Below are 17,792 nucleotides of genomic sequence, written 5' to 3' on the forward strand. Positions count from 1 at the left end.
AAAAATGAAGAGCTTATAGGCTCTCTGATTTTTTTTAAGTGCTTTGGTCTTCAGAATCTGGCCCAGCACTAGTTGTTTTGATTTGCCCAGCAACCTAACCCATATTCTTGAATAAGCAAGCAGGATTTCAGCTCTAGAAGGTTGAGCTGCATATATTCACACACCATTCTATTCATTTTTCAGATACAGGATTTTTTAAAAAGGAGAGAGAACAGGGTCATTTTCATTCTATTGCAAACGCTTTTTATGTTTCAGGGATCAAATTATCAAATTTCAGGCAACTTTTTTTTTAAACTAGGTCATGACTTTCAAAGGCCATCTTTATTATCCTCAGCAGAAACATTAAACTTGTAAAAAAAAATTTGTAATTTTTTTTCCTCTGGTGATTTTTTTCTTTTATTCCCCCCACCCCCCCAGCCCTCCCCCTCCCCACACACACATACAAAAAACGCTCAGGGAAAATGTTTGCCTTCACTTCCTGCTATTCAGCACTGTGTATTGTTAAACTGATGTAGTGTTTATACACATCGTGGTTATGGCTGTAGCCCGGCTATTGTTGAAGGATGTTAGACAGCCATTTATCACAGTACGCCAGTAAACCCATTGTAAAAATGTCCTACTAGTTAAATGAGGCTTAGATTTAATGAGGCTGTAAGAACAGAACGGGATTTTGACATACTGTAAATAAGGTTCCTATAGCAATGTCATCAGGATTAAGGTGCAGATTCCTTTTGTTTTCAAGCAACAATAGTCTCCTTGCCAAGGTAAAAAGAAGCCTCCACCTTTTAAATGAATCTTTTGAGGAAGTTGTTGTTTGCTCAGAGAAATGCATGAGACAAAGGTGTGTGGCCAGGAGATGACAAGATCGGGGATGACTTCTTTGGGAAAGAAATGACACTCCTCAGAACTCCTTTGTATGTCACAGCAACACCTAGAGCCCCCAAAGCCTCCTTGTTAATGCCTGCTGCTGCATGCAAATGCCATTCAAATGTGGTCCCGGTCCCCTCCTCAGGGAGGGTAAAGCCAGCCTCAGAGAGACTGAGTCTGAGATTCCTGGCCAGCCTTTGAAGAGAGTAATCAAGTTAGACATAGCAGGAGGGCATTTGCCCTTTCAAGCCAAGTGGGGAAGCACAGAGCAGAAGAGCCAGGCTTCTTTGCTTGATCTTATCAGTGTTCAATGAGATCTACCATTTTGAAATCACAGAACAAACTGTAGAAAATGACCAGAAATTCTGGTGCATTCAATTTTCCCCATGGGAAGGAAAAATCAGTTATTTCTCAAATGTCTAAGGAAACGAATTCAGAGAGAATGTCTCCATATGCAGCCAGAAGTAGGTACATAGGGCTTGACATTACCATTGGGATTGCAGTACACTATTTACAAAAATAGGCAGTCTTGAAATTGCCCTATTGGAGAGAAATTTGATTGTCTCAGAAATAAAATAAAGTGGTCTCCATCTTCATTTTGCTAGGGCTCCTGCGAAGCCTCAATTCAAAGAGATCAGTGTTGAAAAAGACTAAATTGAAGGATATCTTGAGAGCCAATAGATGGTCTAGAGGCAGTCCATCCACATCTGCAGTTTCCTTAGTATCTTTCTGAACCTGGAACACTTTGGAGGTGTGGAGTCTTCTTTGACGGAGTCTTCAGTTTGATATAACAGTGTATCCCTTTAAGCTTGAACCCCAAACTCACAAGGTCTTAGGGAATATATTGCTTCCATTTTGGTGATCACCAAAGGCTTAATTTTAGCTGCCGAGAGATTAGCCTTTTATATTTATTTAATGTTCTCAGTAGGGGGAAAAAAGTTCAAGGGTTGTATTTCCCTTCAGTGCTCACTGCACATAACTCATTGTGCATCCTTGCAGCAAATGCCTGCTACCTTCATCAGGAAGTCACATTTGGACAAGGTGCAGTATGTGCTAGGCATCCGCTTTAGCCAGAAGGGCCCTTTCTACAATGTCTCCATTTTAAGCTGCCCCCTGCAAGGCTCTTTTTTTTCCTCCAGATCCCTCTTTTGCTGTAAGTTTCCACCATCCTTTTTGCAGAACCACACAGAATAATGTTGGCAAAGAAACTCAGTGATGCTCTCTTAGCTCTTTCATCCTAATAGCGGTTTGTGTATCCCCACACTGCTAGATGGAATGTCCTTCTCGAGACAACCAAAGACAGCTTCTTCAAGAAAAGGATACAGATCTGGATGCACAACAGTGAATCAGGCATAATTCCTGCCACTCCAGAGCTCATGAACCAGTACAGTCATTCTCAAGCTTTAGCGTGTACAGTACATACGTTACCCCTACAGGTGTGACTTAGTTGGACCCCAAAATCTTCATTTCTGACAAGCACTGCAGTGATATTGATGCAAAAAACCTCAGGAGAAATACTGATGTAGTGAGGCAGAGGGAGCACAGAAACATCATGAATTACAAAACTGCAGGAACTGCCTGAAGGAAAGTCGGAGTGCTGTGGGAACGGAGAAGGTATGGGTGCCACAGGATGGGCCTGGGCAGGGCCCACAGACACGATCCTGTTTAAGCCAGATCTTGAAGGATGACTCAACTGTGGCCCCTTGGCAGTGCTAGAGGGAAGGCCTTCTGAACAGGAAACAAGATCAAGGTGACTGAGGTGAAAGGGGAAAAGACACATAGGGGTCAGTGCAGCCGGAGCGCTGGGTGCAGGGAGGACTCTGTTTGGAGCTCAAGAATTTGGAGTTCAGTCTTAGGCAGTGAGAAGCCCTTGAAGATGTTTAAGTAGAGAAGAGAAATAATCTGCGATCTGCTTTCTGCTTTCTTTCCATAGTGACCAGAAGTGAAGTTGAAGTGGCTTTGGGCAGCTATAAGTGAACAAAAAGGGCAAAATGAGAAGAGACAGGAAATGGGAATCATTTTACGGCTCCCTCCTACTTCCCACATTCCTTTGAGGCAGAATTAATTGGTGTGATTCCATTCCCAATGTAAGAAATCAAGGTTAAATGACTTGCCTACAATTGCACTGAGCTGGAACTAGGGCATAGGTCTGCTGTCTCCAGATCTCCAACTGACTTCCCACCGCAGCCTGTCAGTCAGTGAAATTAATCGGCAGGCATTCACAGGCACCTGAAAATGTCCCCTCCCACCCCTCAAATTGCATAATAATGAGTCCCACAGCATAAAACAATTGTATTCGTTCAAAAGTTTCTCTCATGTCTCTAATGTTGTTGAAATACACAAGGAAATGGTAAAAGTTAAGTGGACATTTGTAACACAGGCTTCTTTTAACATTAAAAGAACGTCTCCCATGGAGCGAGAGTGAGGGTGGTAGTGGTCGGGTTCCTGAGAATCCAAGTAGATTGTACTTCTGGCCCTAAAGATTCCTTATTAGCAAAATCTTTGAATCAGCCAGGTTTAAATGATAAATAAGAGGACGCTGGGCATTTGGAATCTCCATTATCCATCATAACAAATGTTGCCCGCTGGCAAAGACCACATCCCTCAGTCTGAGCTCTCACTTCAAACTTCGGGGGGGGGCCAGGTTAGCAGTGGGAATTGCATTTCTAAGGCCTGACAGCCAAGGTCCTTAGACAAGAGGGGCCTAAGTTTTGTCATGTCTAACCCCTGAATGTAACCAAAGCAGCTAAAAGGTGAAGAAGGGAAGCCTAAAAGGAGAAAAAAAATAAGGGGGTGAGATGCAGCTTCACACTGAGTTTCCAAGCTGGAAGACAACATATAGATCATGTAGTCAAAGTCCCCATCCCCATCTTTACAGAGAAAGAATACTAGTCCCGGAGAGGGGAACTGTCTTGCTCAGACCCCTACAGCTAGTTAGGGGTGATGCCAGCATGAGGAAGCCATGTGGCTCTTGTCACCACACCAAGCTGTTGCTCTCATGTCTTATGATACAATGGTGCTCACAGATTATTTTTCATGGATCCACTGGGATAGTTTATGAATCCTTTAAATGCAAAAATTAAATAATACTGGGCAGCCAGAGAGCCTACGAGACCAGGTTCGGTATTTTTACCGTTTACCGGCTGTGTGGCCCTGAGCCAGACCTCCTCTGAGCTTATTACTTCTCCTGAAAAAGGGGGCTAGTATTCTATCTGTACCCTATACCGAGTTTCTCTGAGGGTAAAATGTGTCATTTAATGTGGAAATGCTGTGCAAACTGGAAAACTCCACTAAAACATATGCTGTTAAACTCTTAAATATAAAACTTGGGTGCTGAGCAGGCCCCTGGGAAGCTCACATACGCAGCTGTGATTTTTCTGTGAATTTGTTTATTGAGTGTTTAGAAGCACCTAGGAGTGGCCGTATTGCTTATCCTATGAATGCAGGTTTTGGAACCAGAACCAGCTATTGTCAAAAATCCCTGTTCTCCCATTTGCTTAATTCTCGTTATCAGTGGCTTACTTTACTTCTCCAAGTTGAGATCTTCATCTGTAAAATGAGACCAATAACTGCATCTGATTTATAAGAGAGTTGTGATAATCAATGAGATAATATATACAAATTACTCTGTGTCACACCTGAAATAAAAGAATAACTTATACACAATGTCTATGTTTACTCATTTTGCTTTAGTTGTTGTCTTTATCATTCTGGTTCAGACAAGGAGTGGGACTGTTGGAACCCCATGAGGGCAGGGCTTAGGCTCTTTGATTAACCACTGCATCTTCAGGTCTGACAGGGCCTGGCAGTAGCAGATGCTCAATTAATATTTTGGAATAAAGTAATGAGTTCTTATTGTAGGGGAATAAAGAAGGAAGAAAAACCCCTCTCGTCTACCCTCTTATTTTTCGTGGCTGGGGCCTGTGAATTCAGATGACACCAGAGAGGTTAGTAGGAGAAGAAGCATACAGATGTAGTTGATATTTTTAATTTTACATGCACAGGGGCTCCACAGGAAATTGAAAACCCAAAAAAGTGGTTTTGGGGGGCTTATACCATTGAACAAATGGCAGTGAATTGTGAAGATATGACTAGACAGAGGAAGGGGAGTTTGGGCATCTAGGGCAGATGAATTGTGGGAACATGACTTGGAAATTTTGGGGGAAACTAATGGAAGAGAAGGACAATTTTAGTAAGGTCTGTTTAAGCAGACTTACCTTGGTGCTGGCTCCTTACCTCTCATGATAGGGTATCTCTCTTTATCTTGGTTCGGGAGGAGGGGAAATTTATACCACCATCACAAAGGGAAGTTTATGCCCTGTTTTTAGGCAGAAAAGGGGAGAGCAGAGAACTTTTCCTGTATATGCTGATTCTCTCTCTCTTTTTTTTGAGACAAGGTTTTCCTCTGTTGCCCAGGCTGGAGTGCAGTGACATGATCATAGCTCACTGCAGCCTCTACTTCCCGGGCTCAGGTAGTCCTCCCACATCAGCCTTCCAGGTAGCTGGGACCCAGGCGCACACCACCACACCCAGTTAATTTTTGTGTAGAGATAGGGTTTTGCCATGTTGCCTCAGCTGGTCTTCAACTCCTGGGCTCAAGCAATTTTTCTGCCTCAGCCTCGAAAAGGGCTGGGATTCCAGGTGTGAGCCATTGCACCTGTCCTGTCTGTTGATTCTCCATTGCCTTCAACTCAAAATACTCCTTATGACAAAGCGGCATAGTTGGGGGTGGCATATTCTGGACTCCTTCAATATGCAAACACAGCAGAACTTTAAGATTTATGATATTCTGATTAATGTAATTTTTAGCTATACATAGCGGCATTCATTCATTCCATTAATGTTTACTGAGCAACTACCATGTTCCAGGCACTGTGTTTGACAGCGGATATAGATTAAGGAATAAAGTAGACACAGTCCCTGCTGTGGCAAACTTAAAATCTAGTAGAAAAGACTAAAAAACAGGCAAGTAAACAGATGACTAAAACAAAATAACGCAGTTATGAATTGTGGTAAGTGCTATGAAGGCCACAAAGAGCACATGGTTAAAAATAGAGGAGAGTGGCCGGGCACAGTGGCTCACTTTGGGAGGCCAAGGCAGGCGGATCACCTGAGATTGCGAGTTTGAGACCAGCCTGACCAATATGGAGAAACCCCATCTCTACTAAAAATACAAAATTAGCCAGGTGTGGTGGTGCATGCCTTTTAATCCCAGCTACTCAGGAGGCTGAGGCAGGAGAATCGCTTGAACCCGGGAGGCGGAGGTTGCAGTGAGCCGAGATTGTGCCATTGCACTCTAGCCTGGGCGACAGAGTGAGACTCTCAAAAAAAAAAAAAAAAAAAGTGGGGAGTGCTTCTCTGAGTCATCAAGAAAGGCCTTCTAAAGATAAAAATGTTAATCCTTTGCCTTTCATCCTTGTTGAAGAAAGTTATCCTAAAAAGCCCATTTCCTTGTAGGTCAAAATAGACTCATAGCAGTAACCTCCTGAATGGCAGTTGTAAGGATAGATGTGATAAAGCCATAACACTTTAGTGTGTAGCAGGATAATCTATTGAACCCGAGTAACAATCAGAAGCCTGGGCTTCAGCCCATGGATAGTGAGTCTCCTAGGTGGGGCCCTGGCAAGGGTGTGTTTGTGGAAATCCTCAGGTGCTCCTGCTGCAGGCTCAAGTCTGAGCGCCCAGCTCAATCCAGGGAGCTGTTGATTTCTTGGCTGGTTGACTTCGCCGAACATCATGGCTCCCTCCCAACAACAGGGATGTTGCTGTTGAAAGCATGACATGCATGGGTCTCGATGTGAGTGACATCAAGATGTCCGTTAAGTCTTCCTTTGGAAACTGTTTCCTCTCTTAGGAAAATCATGCCCTTGTGATGTGACTCATTCTCCCCCAAGAAATGATGCTCATTCACGTCTGAAAAAAATACCCCCTGTATAGTAAATGGTGACAACAGCCAGTGATTTCCCTCGTCTTAAGCCACGGCTTGTCTCTGAAAACATCTCAGAGTGGACTTCAGTTTTGTAAACTCCCTGAAATTATATGCAATTTGTGTGTCCTTGGTGTAAATATGAATTTTCTCTTTTGAGGGTCTGTAGCTTTCTTCACATTCCTTTTTTTTTTTTTTTTTCTTCTGAGATGGAGTTTCGCTCTTGTTGCCCAGGCTGGAGTGCAATGGCGCGATCTCGGCTCACCACAACCTCCACCTCCTGGGTTCAGGCGATTCTCCTGCCTCAACCTCCCGAGTAGCTGGAATTACAGGCCTGCGCCACCACCCCAGCTAATTTTGCATTTTTAGTACAGATGGGGTTTCTCCATGTTGATCAGGCTGGTCTTGAACTCCTGACCTCAGGTGATTCGCCCACCTCCACCTCCCAAAGTGCTGAGATTACAGGTGTGAGCCACTGCGCCTGGCCCTTCCTTCACATTCTTAAGGGGACCTGCTCCTTAAGATCATACATGCAGCACTGGATGGTAGGGGTGGCATCTTGTGCATCCTTGTATCTCCAGCACCTAGGGCAGGTACTCACAAAACCTCTCAGGAAATATTGGTTGATTGAAGTAAAGATTCATTGTGAAGCAGACCCCTCTAGCTATCAGCAAAGTACAAAATCCACACTTGGTCTTTCTTACTTGCCCCTGTTTAACTGCGCAAAGCCTTGTTTGCTGTGCCACTCTCTTTTGTATGCCCCTTTGCACCCGGCTTCCTATTTATCAGCTATCAATATCCAGCGAGTGCTGGCTCTTGTCAGTCTAATTTCTGGTTGCTGCCGCTTCTTGACACCCCACACTTTATCACCCACACACTGCTTGGCTCCTATTACAACTGGTCTCAGCATTGCTAATAAACAGCAACACCAAAGCCATATTTTCCGGTGCCTGTCAGGCCACTGCTTTCCCGGGTGAAATAAAAGTCCTATTAACATGCTCCTCCTCATTGCCTCTGACAGATTGATTAATTAGGCCTCCTCTTTAGATGACCTCCGCACTGACACGACAAGGAGGTGAATATAAAATGAATAGTTTGCCCATATAATGGGCTACTGTAGGTTTGGGATTTTTATCAAATTAGACTGTCGGAAGTTACAAACTTGTATGAAATTCCATGGCGTGCAGCAGCAGCAGCCTAGGATGGCTTTTGGTCCAGTGGAATCTGTCACATACAGATAGGACTTGAATGTCAGGCACTGCAGGGCAGGGGAGAACCCACCTGGCAAACAGCCGCCTGTCTACCTGAATGACCTCTTATTTATGCAACCCAGTTCATACAGTGCAAATCTAATGTTCTTTTAACATTATCAAATAAAATGACCTTTTGTTTTCCACAGCTTTTCTTTCCCTCCATCCTTCCTTCCCTGCTAGAAAACACAATACGTTAACTTTGTGGTTGCTTTGCCTCTCAGAACGCTAATACAAACCATTACAAAAGAGCACTTGAGTTAAATGTCCACATTTCCATTATAAGTTGTTGTTTTCAGAGAAATTGGTAACTTGGACATAAAAAGTCATTTTAGACTGGGACTTGGCGTCCGGGGGCTCCGACAGTCTTGGCAAACAAATTAGGCTGCTTGCTTTCCATTAAGAGAGTGTGGAATCCGAGGGGTGCTCGTTGGCTGCCTTTGCTGTTATGTACTTCTTTAGTGAGGGAATGGCTTGGGAAGCCATTAACCAGATTGAAATATACAGGGAGCTCTCTAATTGCTTTACTGAGCAGGCTCTGTAGGTATATAAAATCCTGCCTGCAAAGAAGAATGAAACAGCCTGGCAGAGCATAGAGACTGCAGCAGGCGAACAGACATGGACAAAGATGCCCAGAGATGGAAGGCTGTCTGTGTCTTCTGCTTACTTGTATTGTGTATTTTCCCTTTGCAGTGGGTTAATTTATTATTTTAAAGCATGCCTACTAACATCAAGCACTTTTAGAAACATGCCATTCTATTACAGTGTTTTCCTCCAAAGAAAAATAATTTCAATGATGCCAAGATCAAGCCAGTGAATACTTAGCAGAGCTTGGTACTTGCTAGGTGCTCAATAAGTGATAGGCAGGCTGAGCTGAATGATGAGTCTTTACAGGAGAAATTATCAGTGGGTGAAACACTAGAAAGAGAGAGTAGGAGAGGGGACTTGCCAGTCTCCTCTAACCGCACTCAGAATTCCCAGAGCCTGGAAGGAACTCACGGCCTTTGATTTTGCCTGCAAAGCTATTCATTTTGCATTGGTCTAAATTTGGGCTGAGTTTGCAGCTATCTGCAACCAGCTGAGTGAAATACTGGGTGATCCATGGAGAAATGATGGTATTAGAAATAGGACCCTCAAGAAGGTACACATACCACTGTCACCACTTTAGAGATAATAATAGTGACACTAGGGAAGACGGCAGTTGCTTAAAGACTGCATGAACTTGAACAGATATTTGTATACCCATGTTCATAGCACCATTATTCCCAATAGCCAAAAGGTGGAAGCACCTCAAGCGTCCTCTGACAGGTGAAGGAATAAACAAAACATATATACCTAAAATGGAATATTAATCAGCCTTAAAACAGAAGGAAATCCTAATACACACTGCTACATGGATGAGACTTGAAGACATTATGCTAAGTGAAGTAAGCCAGACACAAAAGGACATATATTGTATTATTCCATTTGTGTGAGGTACTTAGAGTGGTCAAATGCATAAAGACGGAAAGTAGAATGGTAGTTGCCAGGGGCTGAGGGGTGAAAGGGCTTATTTAATGGGTAGAATTTCAGTTTGGGAAGATGAACAAATTTTGAAGATGGATGATAGTGACAGTTGCACAATAATGTGAGTATACTTAATGCACTAACTACATTAAAAATGGTTAAAATGATAAATTATTTGTTGTGTGTATTTTACTATAATAAAAAAAGGTTAATTAGTGACAACTGGACTAGAACACAAATCCCTTGAATACCTTTCAAACAATAGAATGGAAAGATGTTTGATCTGGGAGCCAGCAGGCATGGGATTTAGCTCCTTTGTATTAGTTGAAGGTCTTCAACAAATCATGTTAGCACTTTGAGCCTTGTTTTCCATTTATAAGAGAGGGTTGAACAACATTCCAGCTCTGCCAGTCTTACATACCCAGAGCCCTTCCTCTGGCAGGGAGTCTTCTAGTGGACATTGTCCTGAAGCCGGCCTGGATTTTGCTCACTTTATTTTTTTTTCTTTGTCACAGGTCATTCAGGTAATGACCGCATACCTAGACTAGGTGTTGTCAGAGGAAAAGAGTGAAAGACACGACGGAAGCTTTAAAGGGACTGTTCATCTCTCCCAAACTTAATTTCACAATTCCCAAAGAGGAAAAGAAATTAATGTATTTGCTGTTAAGAAATTGCCATGTGTCCTCTTCTTTTATCCCAATGTGGATGATCATTGACTCCCAGAAATCCCTGAGAAATAAGTCGGAGAATATGCTGAAATCTATTTAATTAAGGTAGTGCAGGGGCTGGTTCCATGTTACACATGGTGATGGGAAGTTAAGATAATAATGCTACTGTCAGTACATCTAAAATTGTTTAATGTTTTACTGCAAATATTTTTTAGCTAGAAGAAATTAAACAAGTGAGGAAAATTCCCAGAAACCAACACAGCCCAAAATGTGCAGATAAAGAACAAAAAAATAACGTAGAAGGGAGCAAGATTATAATAAATGTATTTTTAATTAGTTAATTTATTTCCTCTTTTTAAGTCTTGTAACATTATTTGAAATCACAGTAAATGTACATTTTATTTCTTGTTTCAACTCTGAGGTGAGTGTATTTGGAATGTTTGTTTTAAATGGATTTAGCCATCATGGAATTAGGTCATTTTGGAAAAATGTGTTCTTTCTTAAAAAAAAAAAAAAAAAAAAAAAAGACGTTCTGTGTGTTTGAGAGTAATTTAGAAACCACTGTTAATTTCCAGTCCTGTTATGGACTCCTTCTTCAGGAAGGCAAGTGCATTTGATATGTTTGAAGCATTTTGTGAGACAAGCAAAACAATTTGGAGCAATTGAAAGTGACAGCCCTGCCCTGAGCACATGGCTTCATTTTCATTAGTTATCATGCAGGTGGAATGCAGATCATGCTGAGTCAGTTCTGTCTCTCAGTATCGTTTGTTCTACCTTTCTGTGCCTTAAGAGCAAACTTTTCACTTAACACAAGGATTCTATCCATTTGGTTTCTTTTTTGCTTTTCCAGTGAATAACCATTTGCTTATCGACTTGTTTTTGAACTCATTACAATAAGCTTTAGTCAATTTTCTTTTAAAATAATTCTTTTGCTTTAACTCTTGTGAGATAGCAATAACACAAAAAAGACATTTATTTTGCTTTGAAACTAGTGATTTTTCCAGAAGGTCTTGTGTCCCTTAACAATTTGCATTCATCCATTTATCAAATGTGGATTGAGGGCAATGTACTGTTCCAAGCCTTGGATTGCTAGGGAGAAGCATAAGGTAGGTTCATCCCTGCTTAAGATGAGTTTGCAGTTTAGTTATGCCGTCCTTCTTATGGTGAGAACTGTCAGTAATTCATACTGTCTTCAAGTAGGCAGAAAAATCCATCACGCTAGTTACTGGTCAACTTCTTGGAATAGAAGACAGTGGGGGAGGAGACGAGTACTTATTATCTCCACCTGCCTACAAAGTGTTTCTTATTCCCTCAGTTCATTCTACAGAGCCATGATTTGAACCCAGGTCCTTATTACTGCAATCTGGATACTTTCCAATTACCATGACACCTTTTGGATTAGTCTATCATTTGTCTGCTTTCACTCCCCACCCTCCCACCTGCAATCCCTGCCCAGTCTTCTCTCTTTCCCTCCCTCCCCTCCTACAATGAGAAAGTGATATATAAGGAAGACAGTGAGACAAAAGCCTGACCCTGAAGTCAGACAGACCAGAGCTTGACTCCCACCTGTGCTGGATGACCTTGGATAAGTTATCTAACTTTACTAAACCCCGGGTGCCTCCACTGAAAACAGAAGATACTGATACTTAAGTAATAATAATAAGCTCTGGCACTTAAAGCATTCTGTCCATTGCCTGACATGGAGCAAGCAGTAAGCTCTCACTTAGTGTTAACTGCTATTATGTTTACAATCTTCCCATCATAAATGCTTTGTTTATTTTTTTTTTAAGTAGTGTTTCCCACTAGGTTCCCAGCAGAGTGGATGGGGAAGCAGGTTTGGAGAGGGATTGGTTTCAGGAGTTTGTGTATCTATGAGCAGAGAAAGTATAAATTTATATTGTGTCTGAAGAATGTCTTATGTGACTTGATTCAAAAAAGATAAGGATGAAGGCTTAATGACAGTAACTTTTTTTTTCTTTCCTTGGGACAGTATTTTGCTCTGTCCACCAGGCTGGAGTGCAGTGGTGTGATCATAGCTCACTCTGCCTTAACTCCTGGCTCAAGCAGGAGTAGCTAGGGCTACAGGCTCAAGCCACCATACCCAGTTAATTTTTTAAAACAATTTGTGTAGAAACAGGATCTCTTTATGTTCCCCAGCCTGGCCTCCAACTCCTGAGCTCAAGCTATCCTCCTCCTGCTTCAGCCTCCCAAAGTATTGGATTATAGGTGTGAGTCACCGTGCCTGGCTTAATGGTGATAACTTTTTTTTTTTAAAGAGCCCCAACTGATACTCAGTTGAAATGTTACCTATAATGTGATATTTTCTGGGACTCTCCCAGGTGGAGTTGGTCACTCTAGCCTCTGTGTCACCCTAACCAGTGTTCGATAGGTATACACAATGAATGCTCAGTAACTTTTGTTATGTGGCTGAATGAGTGAAATAATAAGTGAATGACAATACATCACTTTATTTTAAAATATTTTCACATTTGGTTCCCTGACCAGACCTTGATATTGTTGGATCTGGAAAGGAGTCTTGTCTCTCCCCTTTTCCCGGCTGTCCTGACATACTTTTTCACACAGTGGGCACTCAGCAAAGCTTCCCCTATTGCTTTCTGTAGACTCTTTCCTATCAGAGACATGTCTCCAAACATTCAGATTTTATTTGATGAAATACTCACATGTAGATCTAATTAGCTGGGCTCTATTTCTCTGTTCTCTAAAAGACTCCCTGAGTATTTCAGTCTGGAGACCACTCTTCTATCTTCTTCTCCTTCCGGAGTTTCAGAATTTTCTTCTTAAACTGCCATCTTTGGGACATCTTCTCTGTTGTTCTTCACATTCCTCCCACCTTCTTTCCAATAATTTTTGCATTTTATCTTAAGTGATGTGTCTTGAAAGGATACAAAATGCTCCCTTCTGGCCATCTCTGAGCCAGTTTTTCTGTGAGCCAGAGATCAACGAACTGAACTTTTTATTTCACATCCTCTGCATGCCAGGCACTGAATTAGGCTGTAAGAACACAATGGTAAACAAGACAGGGTTCTGCCCCATAGAACTTACACTCCTGTGAAGGAGCAGTTTCATGGGTTGTGAATAAGAGTTTCAGAGGGATAAATCAGGAATAAGAAGCAGCCTAACCTAGCCTGGGGAATGGGCTGTGACAACTGTGATGAAACCTCAGCACTTGTTCCCACTGGGCATCAGGAATGATGAAACCTATGCAAAAAGAAAGGGGCAAGAGAATGAAGGCTGTGGTGCTGGAAAAGCTGAGGCCAAAGCTTTAGAAATGTTTCCTACTTTCAGAGTTGGGATTGAATTAAAGGACACAGTGGGAGAGAAATATGAGCCTAAACCACAGAATCACAGATCTGTTGCCAGGCTCCTGGAATAAAGGGGCATCTTTTGGAGCCATAATTAAGTCATTACCACAAGATTATTGTCAATTGTTAGTATTTCATACATTACAGATGTTTCTAAGTGATTGGTTTCATGGAAGGGGATTGTGGAGGACGTTGTTTAAAAATATGACCTCTCACTTGTTCCGTTTCTGATTTTCCACATAGAACAGATGATCTTGATTGTCTTATGGTCAACCCAGAATTATGACAGTCTGGGAAGATTAGGAGGAGAACAAACTGCTACTTAAACCTTTTCTCAGCAGTTTTGGAAAGCATGTGTTTCCAGCAATAACTCCTGGGAACTATTTGGTCAGTACATGCTTCAGCTGTAATTAAAAGGGCATTTCCTTGGTTTTAATTTCTTTTAATTAATTAAAAAATATGCCATCTGTGTAGGGGGAGTTATAGTCCCTTCCTAGATGTGGGAAAATATGATTTCTGAGACCAAAAAGCAGTATTTCCGAAAGAGTGTTCTGAAGACCACTAGTTCGCTTGGTAACCCAGGAAATGGGTCGGTTTGGGATTTGCTGCTCACTCTCTCCTCTTGGAGATGCACGAGTTTGTTAATGTACTAAAGGCTCTGAGAAGTCCTGCAGTAAAGACACCTCTTTAACTCAACTTTTCACATAAATGTTTGAGCAAGGCACCCTGTTTTTAAGCCAAGACGTATTACCATTCCACAGAACACACTTTGGGAAACATGGTAGTAATGGTATTTCTTAGCGTCCTCTGCATGCATCATTGTGGTGACTCTGAGCTGATAGGACTTACAAGCAGGTATGCCTCATGCAGAAGTCAAAGGAGAGGCCTCAGCCACTGATTTAGTGGCAGCTCCGATTGTTTATTGAGTGAAATGAACATGTCAGCAGTAGACTGCAGTGGAAAGAAACACTGGACTTGGAGTCAGATGATCAGAGCCTATTCGTGGCCTGGCACTACCAGTTTTGCTACCTTGAGTAAAGAGGTTAACCTCATTGAGCTTCTTTTTTCTCTGTAAAATGGCTATTACCTGCCCTACAGCTGCCCTAAAAACCATCACTCATTCAGTGCTCCAGAGTCCAGAACAGGGGTCAGCAAACGTTTTCTGTAAAGGACTAGAAGGTGTAATAAATATCTTAGACTTTACGGCCCATATGGTCTCTGTCATGGCTACTCACCTCTGCCATTGTGGTGTGGAAGCAGTTGTAGACGATATATAAATGAATAGATATAGCCGTGTCCCAGCTATAAAACTTTTATTTATTTTTTATTTTTTATATTTTTTTGGAGACGCCGCTTTGTCACCCAGGCTGGAGTGCAGTGGTGTGATCTCAGCTCACTGCAACCTCCGTCTCCCGGGTTCAAGCGATTCTCCTGCCTCAGTCTCCTGAGTAGCTGGGATTATAGGCATCTGCCATCACACCTGGCTAATTTTTGTATTTTTAGTAGAGACGGGGTTTTACCATGTTGGCCAGGCTGGTCTTGAACTCCTGACCTCAGGTAATCCACCTGCCTCAGTCTCCCAAAGTGCTGGGATTACACGTGTGAGCCACCATGCCCAGCCCCAGTAAAACTTTATTTATAAAAACAACAAGAGAGATTTGGCCCACGGGCTATAGCTTGCTGTTCTAACGTATGTCAAGGTCTTTACCTACATTACTGCTAATTCAGCCTGTAGGATTGACAGAATGCCTAGATTTATACCAGAGAAAACTGAGGCACAGAACTGTTAAGTAACTTGCTTAAGGCAATATAGTTAATAAGTAGGTCTAAGGATTGTGCTCTTAGCTACCATACTGAACTCCCTTCTCTCATGACATCAAAAAACAGGTTACAAATTACAAAGGTAAATAAATATAGATACGATGTAGTGTTATCTGAGGAAGTTCTCTTTTACTTGGGCTATAGGAGGCAATTCATGAGAAGCAGCATGTATTATGTAGTATACTTACTATGCCCTCTTGTCTCCACTACCACTTCTGTACTGTGCTTCACCTTCTCCTCACTCAGCAATGACTGGGATTTCTAGGGCATCATAAATCAAAGAAATTGCCTTTTTCTGGAAATTACCAAAATCCACTAGCAGCCTATTGAACATAATAGTGACACTGCAAATGTGCCCGAACCTTCAGACATTAAGGTGCCAGGATGCTGTAGACCTGAGTGTGTAATAGGAAACATCTGAGCCTGCAGTTGCAGCAAATGTAGACTATTTCTTAATAAAAAATAACCCTGTGTACATCCACTTAGGTTTTACTTCCTAAGTGGAGTAAAACTAGCCCTAGAGTCAAGTTTGAAATTATTTTCATAATTTTGGGTAATTAAGACACTTCCCAGATCTCATTAGCAAATGCCTAAAATAGAATAATTGCCATATAATTAGTGATTGGCAAACCTTTAGAGGTTTGAAGGTTTTGTTCTTTTCTGAATTTGGAAGTACAAAGGCCTAATCTGAGTTTATCCGAACCCAGGAAACTTCATAACTAGACTCCATTCCTTTCCCAATTCATTTGTTTTAGTCCTATCTGTCTTCTTCCACCAAATTCCACACCCTTACATGAGTTTCTTGTAAGCATTTTGTCTTGTTCTACTTAGACATTTCTCCTTGGCTGGAGTCTTATGCTTTAACAACTATTTAGCGTGTTCCTTCTCTGAGTCTAACCCTGAGCCAAATGCTAAGGGAAGATGGTATCCCTGCCTGCTAGGAGCTTATAGTCTCGTTAAGACATGATTTCATGATGACAGCCAAAGAAGAGACAGGGTGGCAGATCATTCACTTAAGTCTGGTGTGCTCTGAGGTTTGGAGTTAGGGCATCCTACTCTTCTCTAGCACTTTAATTGCTTTTCAGGGCTGCCCTTGTTACCTTCATTGATCTCAAAATAATTCTGGCAGGTAGTGCAGATATGATCGAGAATAGTAATGTCTTTCACCTAAAGAAGCTGAAGCTCAGAAGAGTTGGGTAATTTCTCTAAAGTTATACAGTTATGTACGGATTTGAAAAATAATAACAGGTCTTCTGCCCCCTGACCCAGCCTTTTTTTTTAATTGGGATGCATCAGCACATGGCACATAGTTTCCCAAGTGTCTCACCCCATTATCTTGTCAAGGGAAAGAGTGTGAACGTTGAAGTTGGACAGCTTTGCATCCAAAACCTAGTTCAGCCACTTTGGTTTGACCGTTAGGTCAGTAATTTAACTTAAACTTTCTTATTCCTATTCTTCATAGGTAATTTGAGACTGCGATAAGTCAGTTGCAGGACTCCTGTAGGGATTAACTAGAGGACAAATGTGAAAGTACCTAACAGGATAAATGAAATAATAAATGGAAGCTGTTATAAGTGAGTATAGCAGTCCATGCTCACTCACCACACTTCTTCTCAAGTCTGTCTCCTTTACTGGATCTGAACTCCTTGAGAATAAGAGTCATTTCTTGGTCATCTCTGACACATAGTAGGGCTCAATATGCTTTGTTCATTGAACAAACACCTAGTGCTTATTGTGTGTCAGGCACCATTCTAAGTGGTTTGCATATTTTAACTGAGCTTTATTATAATCCCTTGAAGTGGAAGAGCTACTATTATATCCATTACACAGATTAGGAAACTGAGACCCAGGAAGATATGCCAGAGTTCACCCAACTATTAAGTGGTGGAATTAAGACTCAAACCCAATTGTCTGGCTCCAGAGTCTATGCTGTTACTCATCCTGGGCTGCTATCAGTTGGACTGGGTTAGGTTGTTCAGGCCCCATCAGCTTTGTTTCCCCCAAGATTCCTGCTCCTTGGCCCTGGAAGCACATTTTGTTAACAAGTCAGAGGATTCTTCGGTGAGGTCAGATTTCTTCTATCTGCCTCCATTTTACTGCTCTTGATTTTCCAGGGATAATAAGTCAAGATGATAGCTGAACCGTAGGACTAAATTTCAAAGCACAGAGTCTAGAGGTGTTTTAAATGAAGACGGAAGGCTGTGCAAAAGTCAGCTGGGTAGAGGAAGGCTGGCAACTAGATTTAGGCTAGTATTCAGATAAGTGTGGATCCAGAAGAGCCCCAGCTCACAGAGTCATGCCTAGGTGACAAGCCAGCTTTTTATTCTCCTAAAAGGAAAGGACTTACTTAGAAACAGAGTGCAGCCCCTTCCGAGTCTTCTTTGCCATTCTAGGGTTGAAATTGGATGGGGAAAATAGAAGCTTTCAGGTC

The 17,792-nt window shown here is 41.9% G+C and overlaps 1 protein-coding gene across 16 annotated transcripts in view; it reads left to right on the forward strand.

Moving 5' to 3' along the window:
- MPPED2 (metallophosphoesterase domain containing 2) overlaps positions 1-17,792 on the forward strand; it is a 196,542-nt gene that overhangs the window by 132,322 nt on the left and 46,428 nt on the right. For 2 of the 16 annotated variants that reach the window (XM_074014010.1, XM_074014012.1), the window contains exon 5: positions 2,801-4,528. The exons of the other annotated variants lie outside the window; for them this stretch is intronic. In XM_074014010.1, coding sequence (XP_073870111.1) covers positions 2,801-2,813 — 13 coding nt within the window. In that variant the 3' untranslated portion in view covers positions 2,814-4,528. Of the gene's footprint in view, positions 1-2,800; positions 4,529-17,792 lie in introns of those variants that run through there. 16 annotated transcript variants of the gene reach the window in all.

This window comes from Macaca fascicularis, chromosome 14 (genome assembly GCF_037993035.2).
Source record: "Macaca fascicularis isolate 582-1 chromosome 14, T2T-MFA8v1.1".
Lineage (NCBI taxonomy): Eukaryota > Metazoa > Chordata > Mammalia > Primates > Cercopithecidae > Macaca > Macaca fascicularis.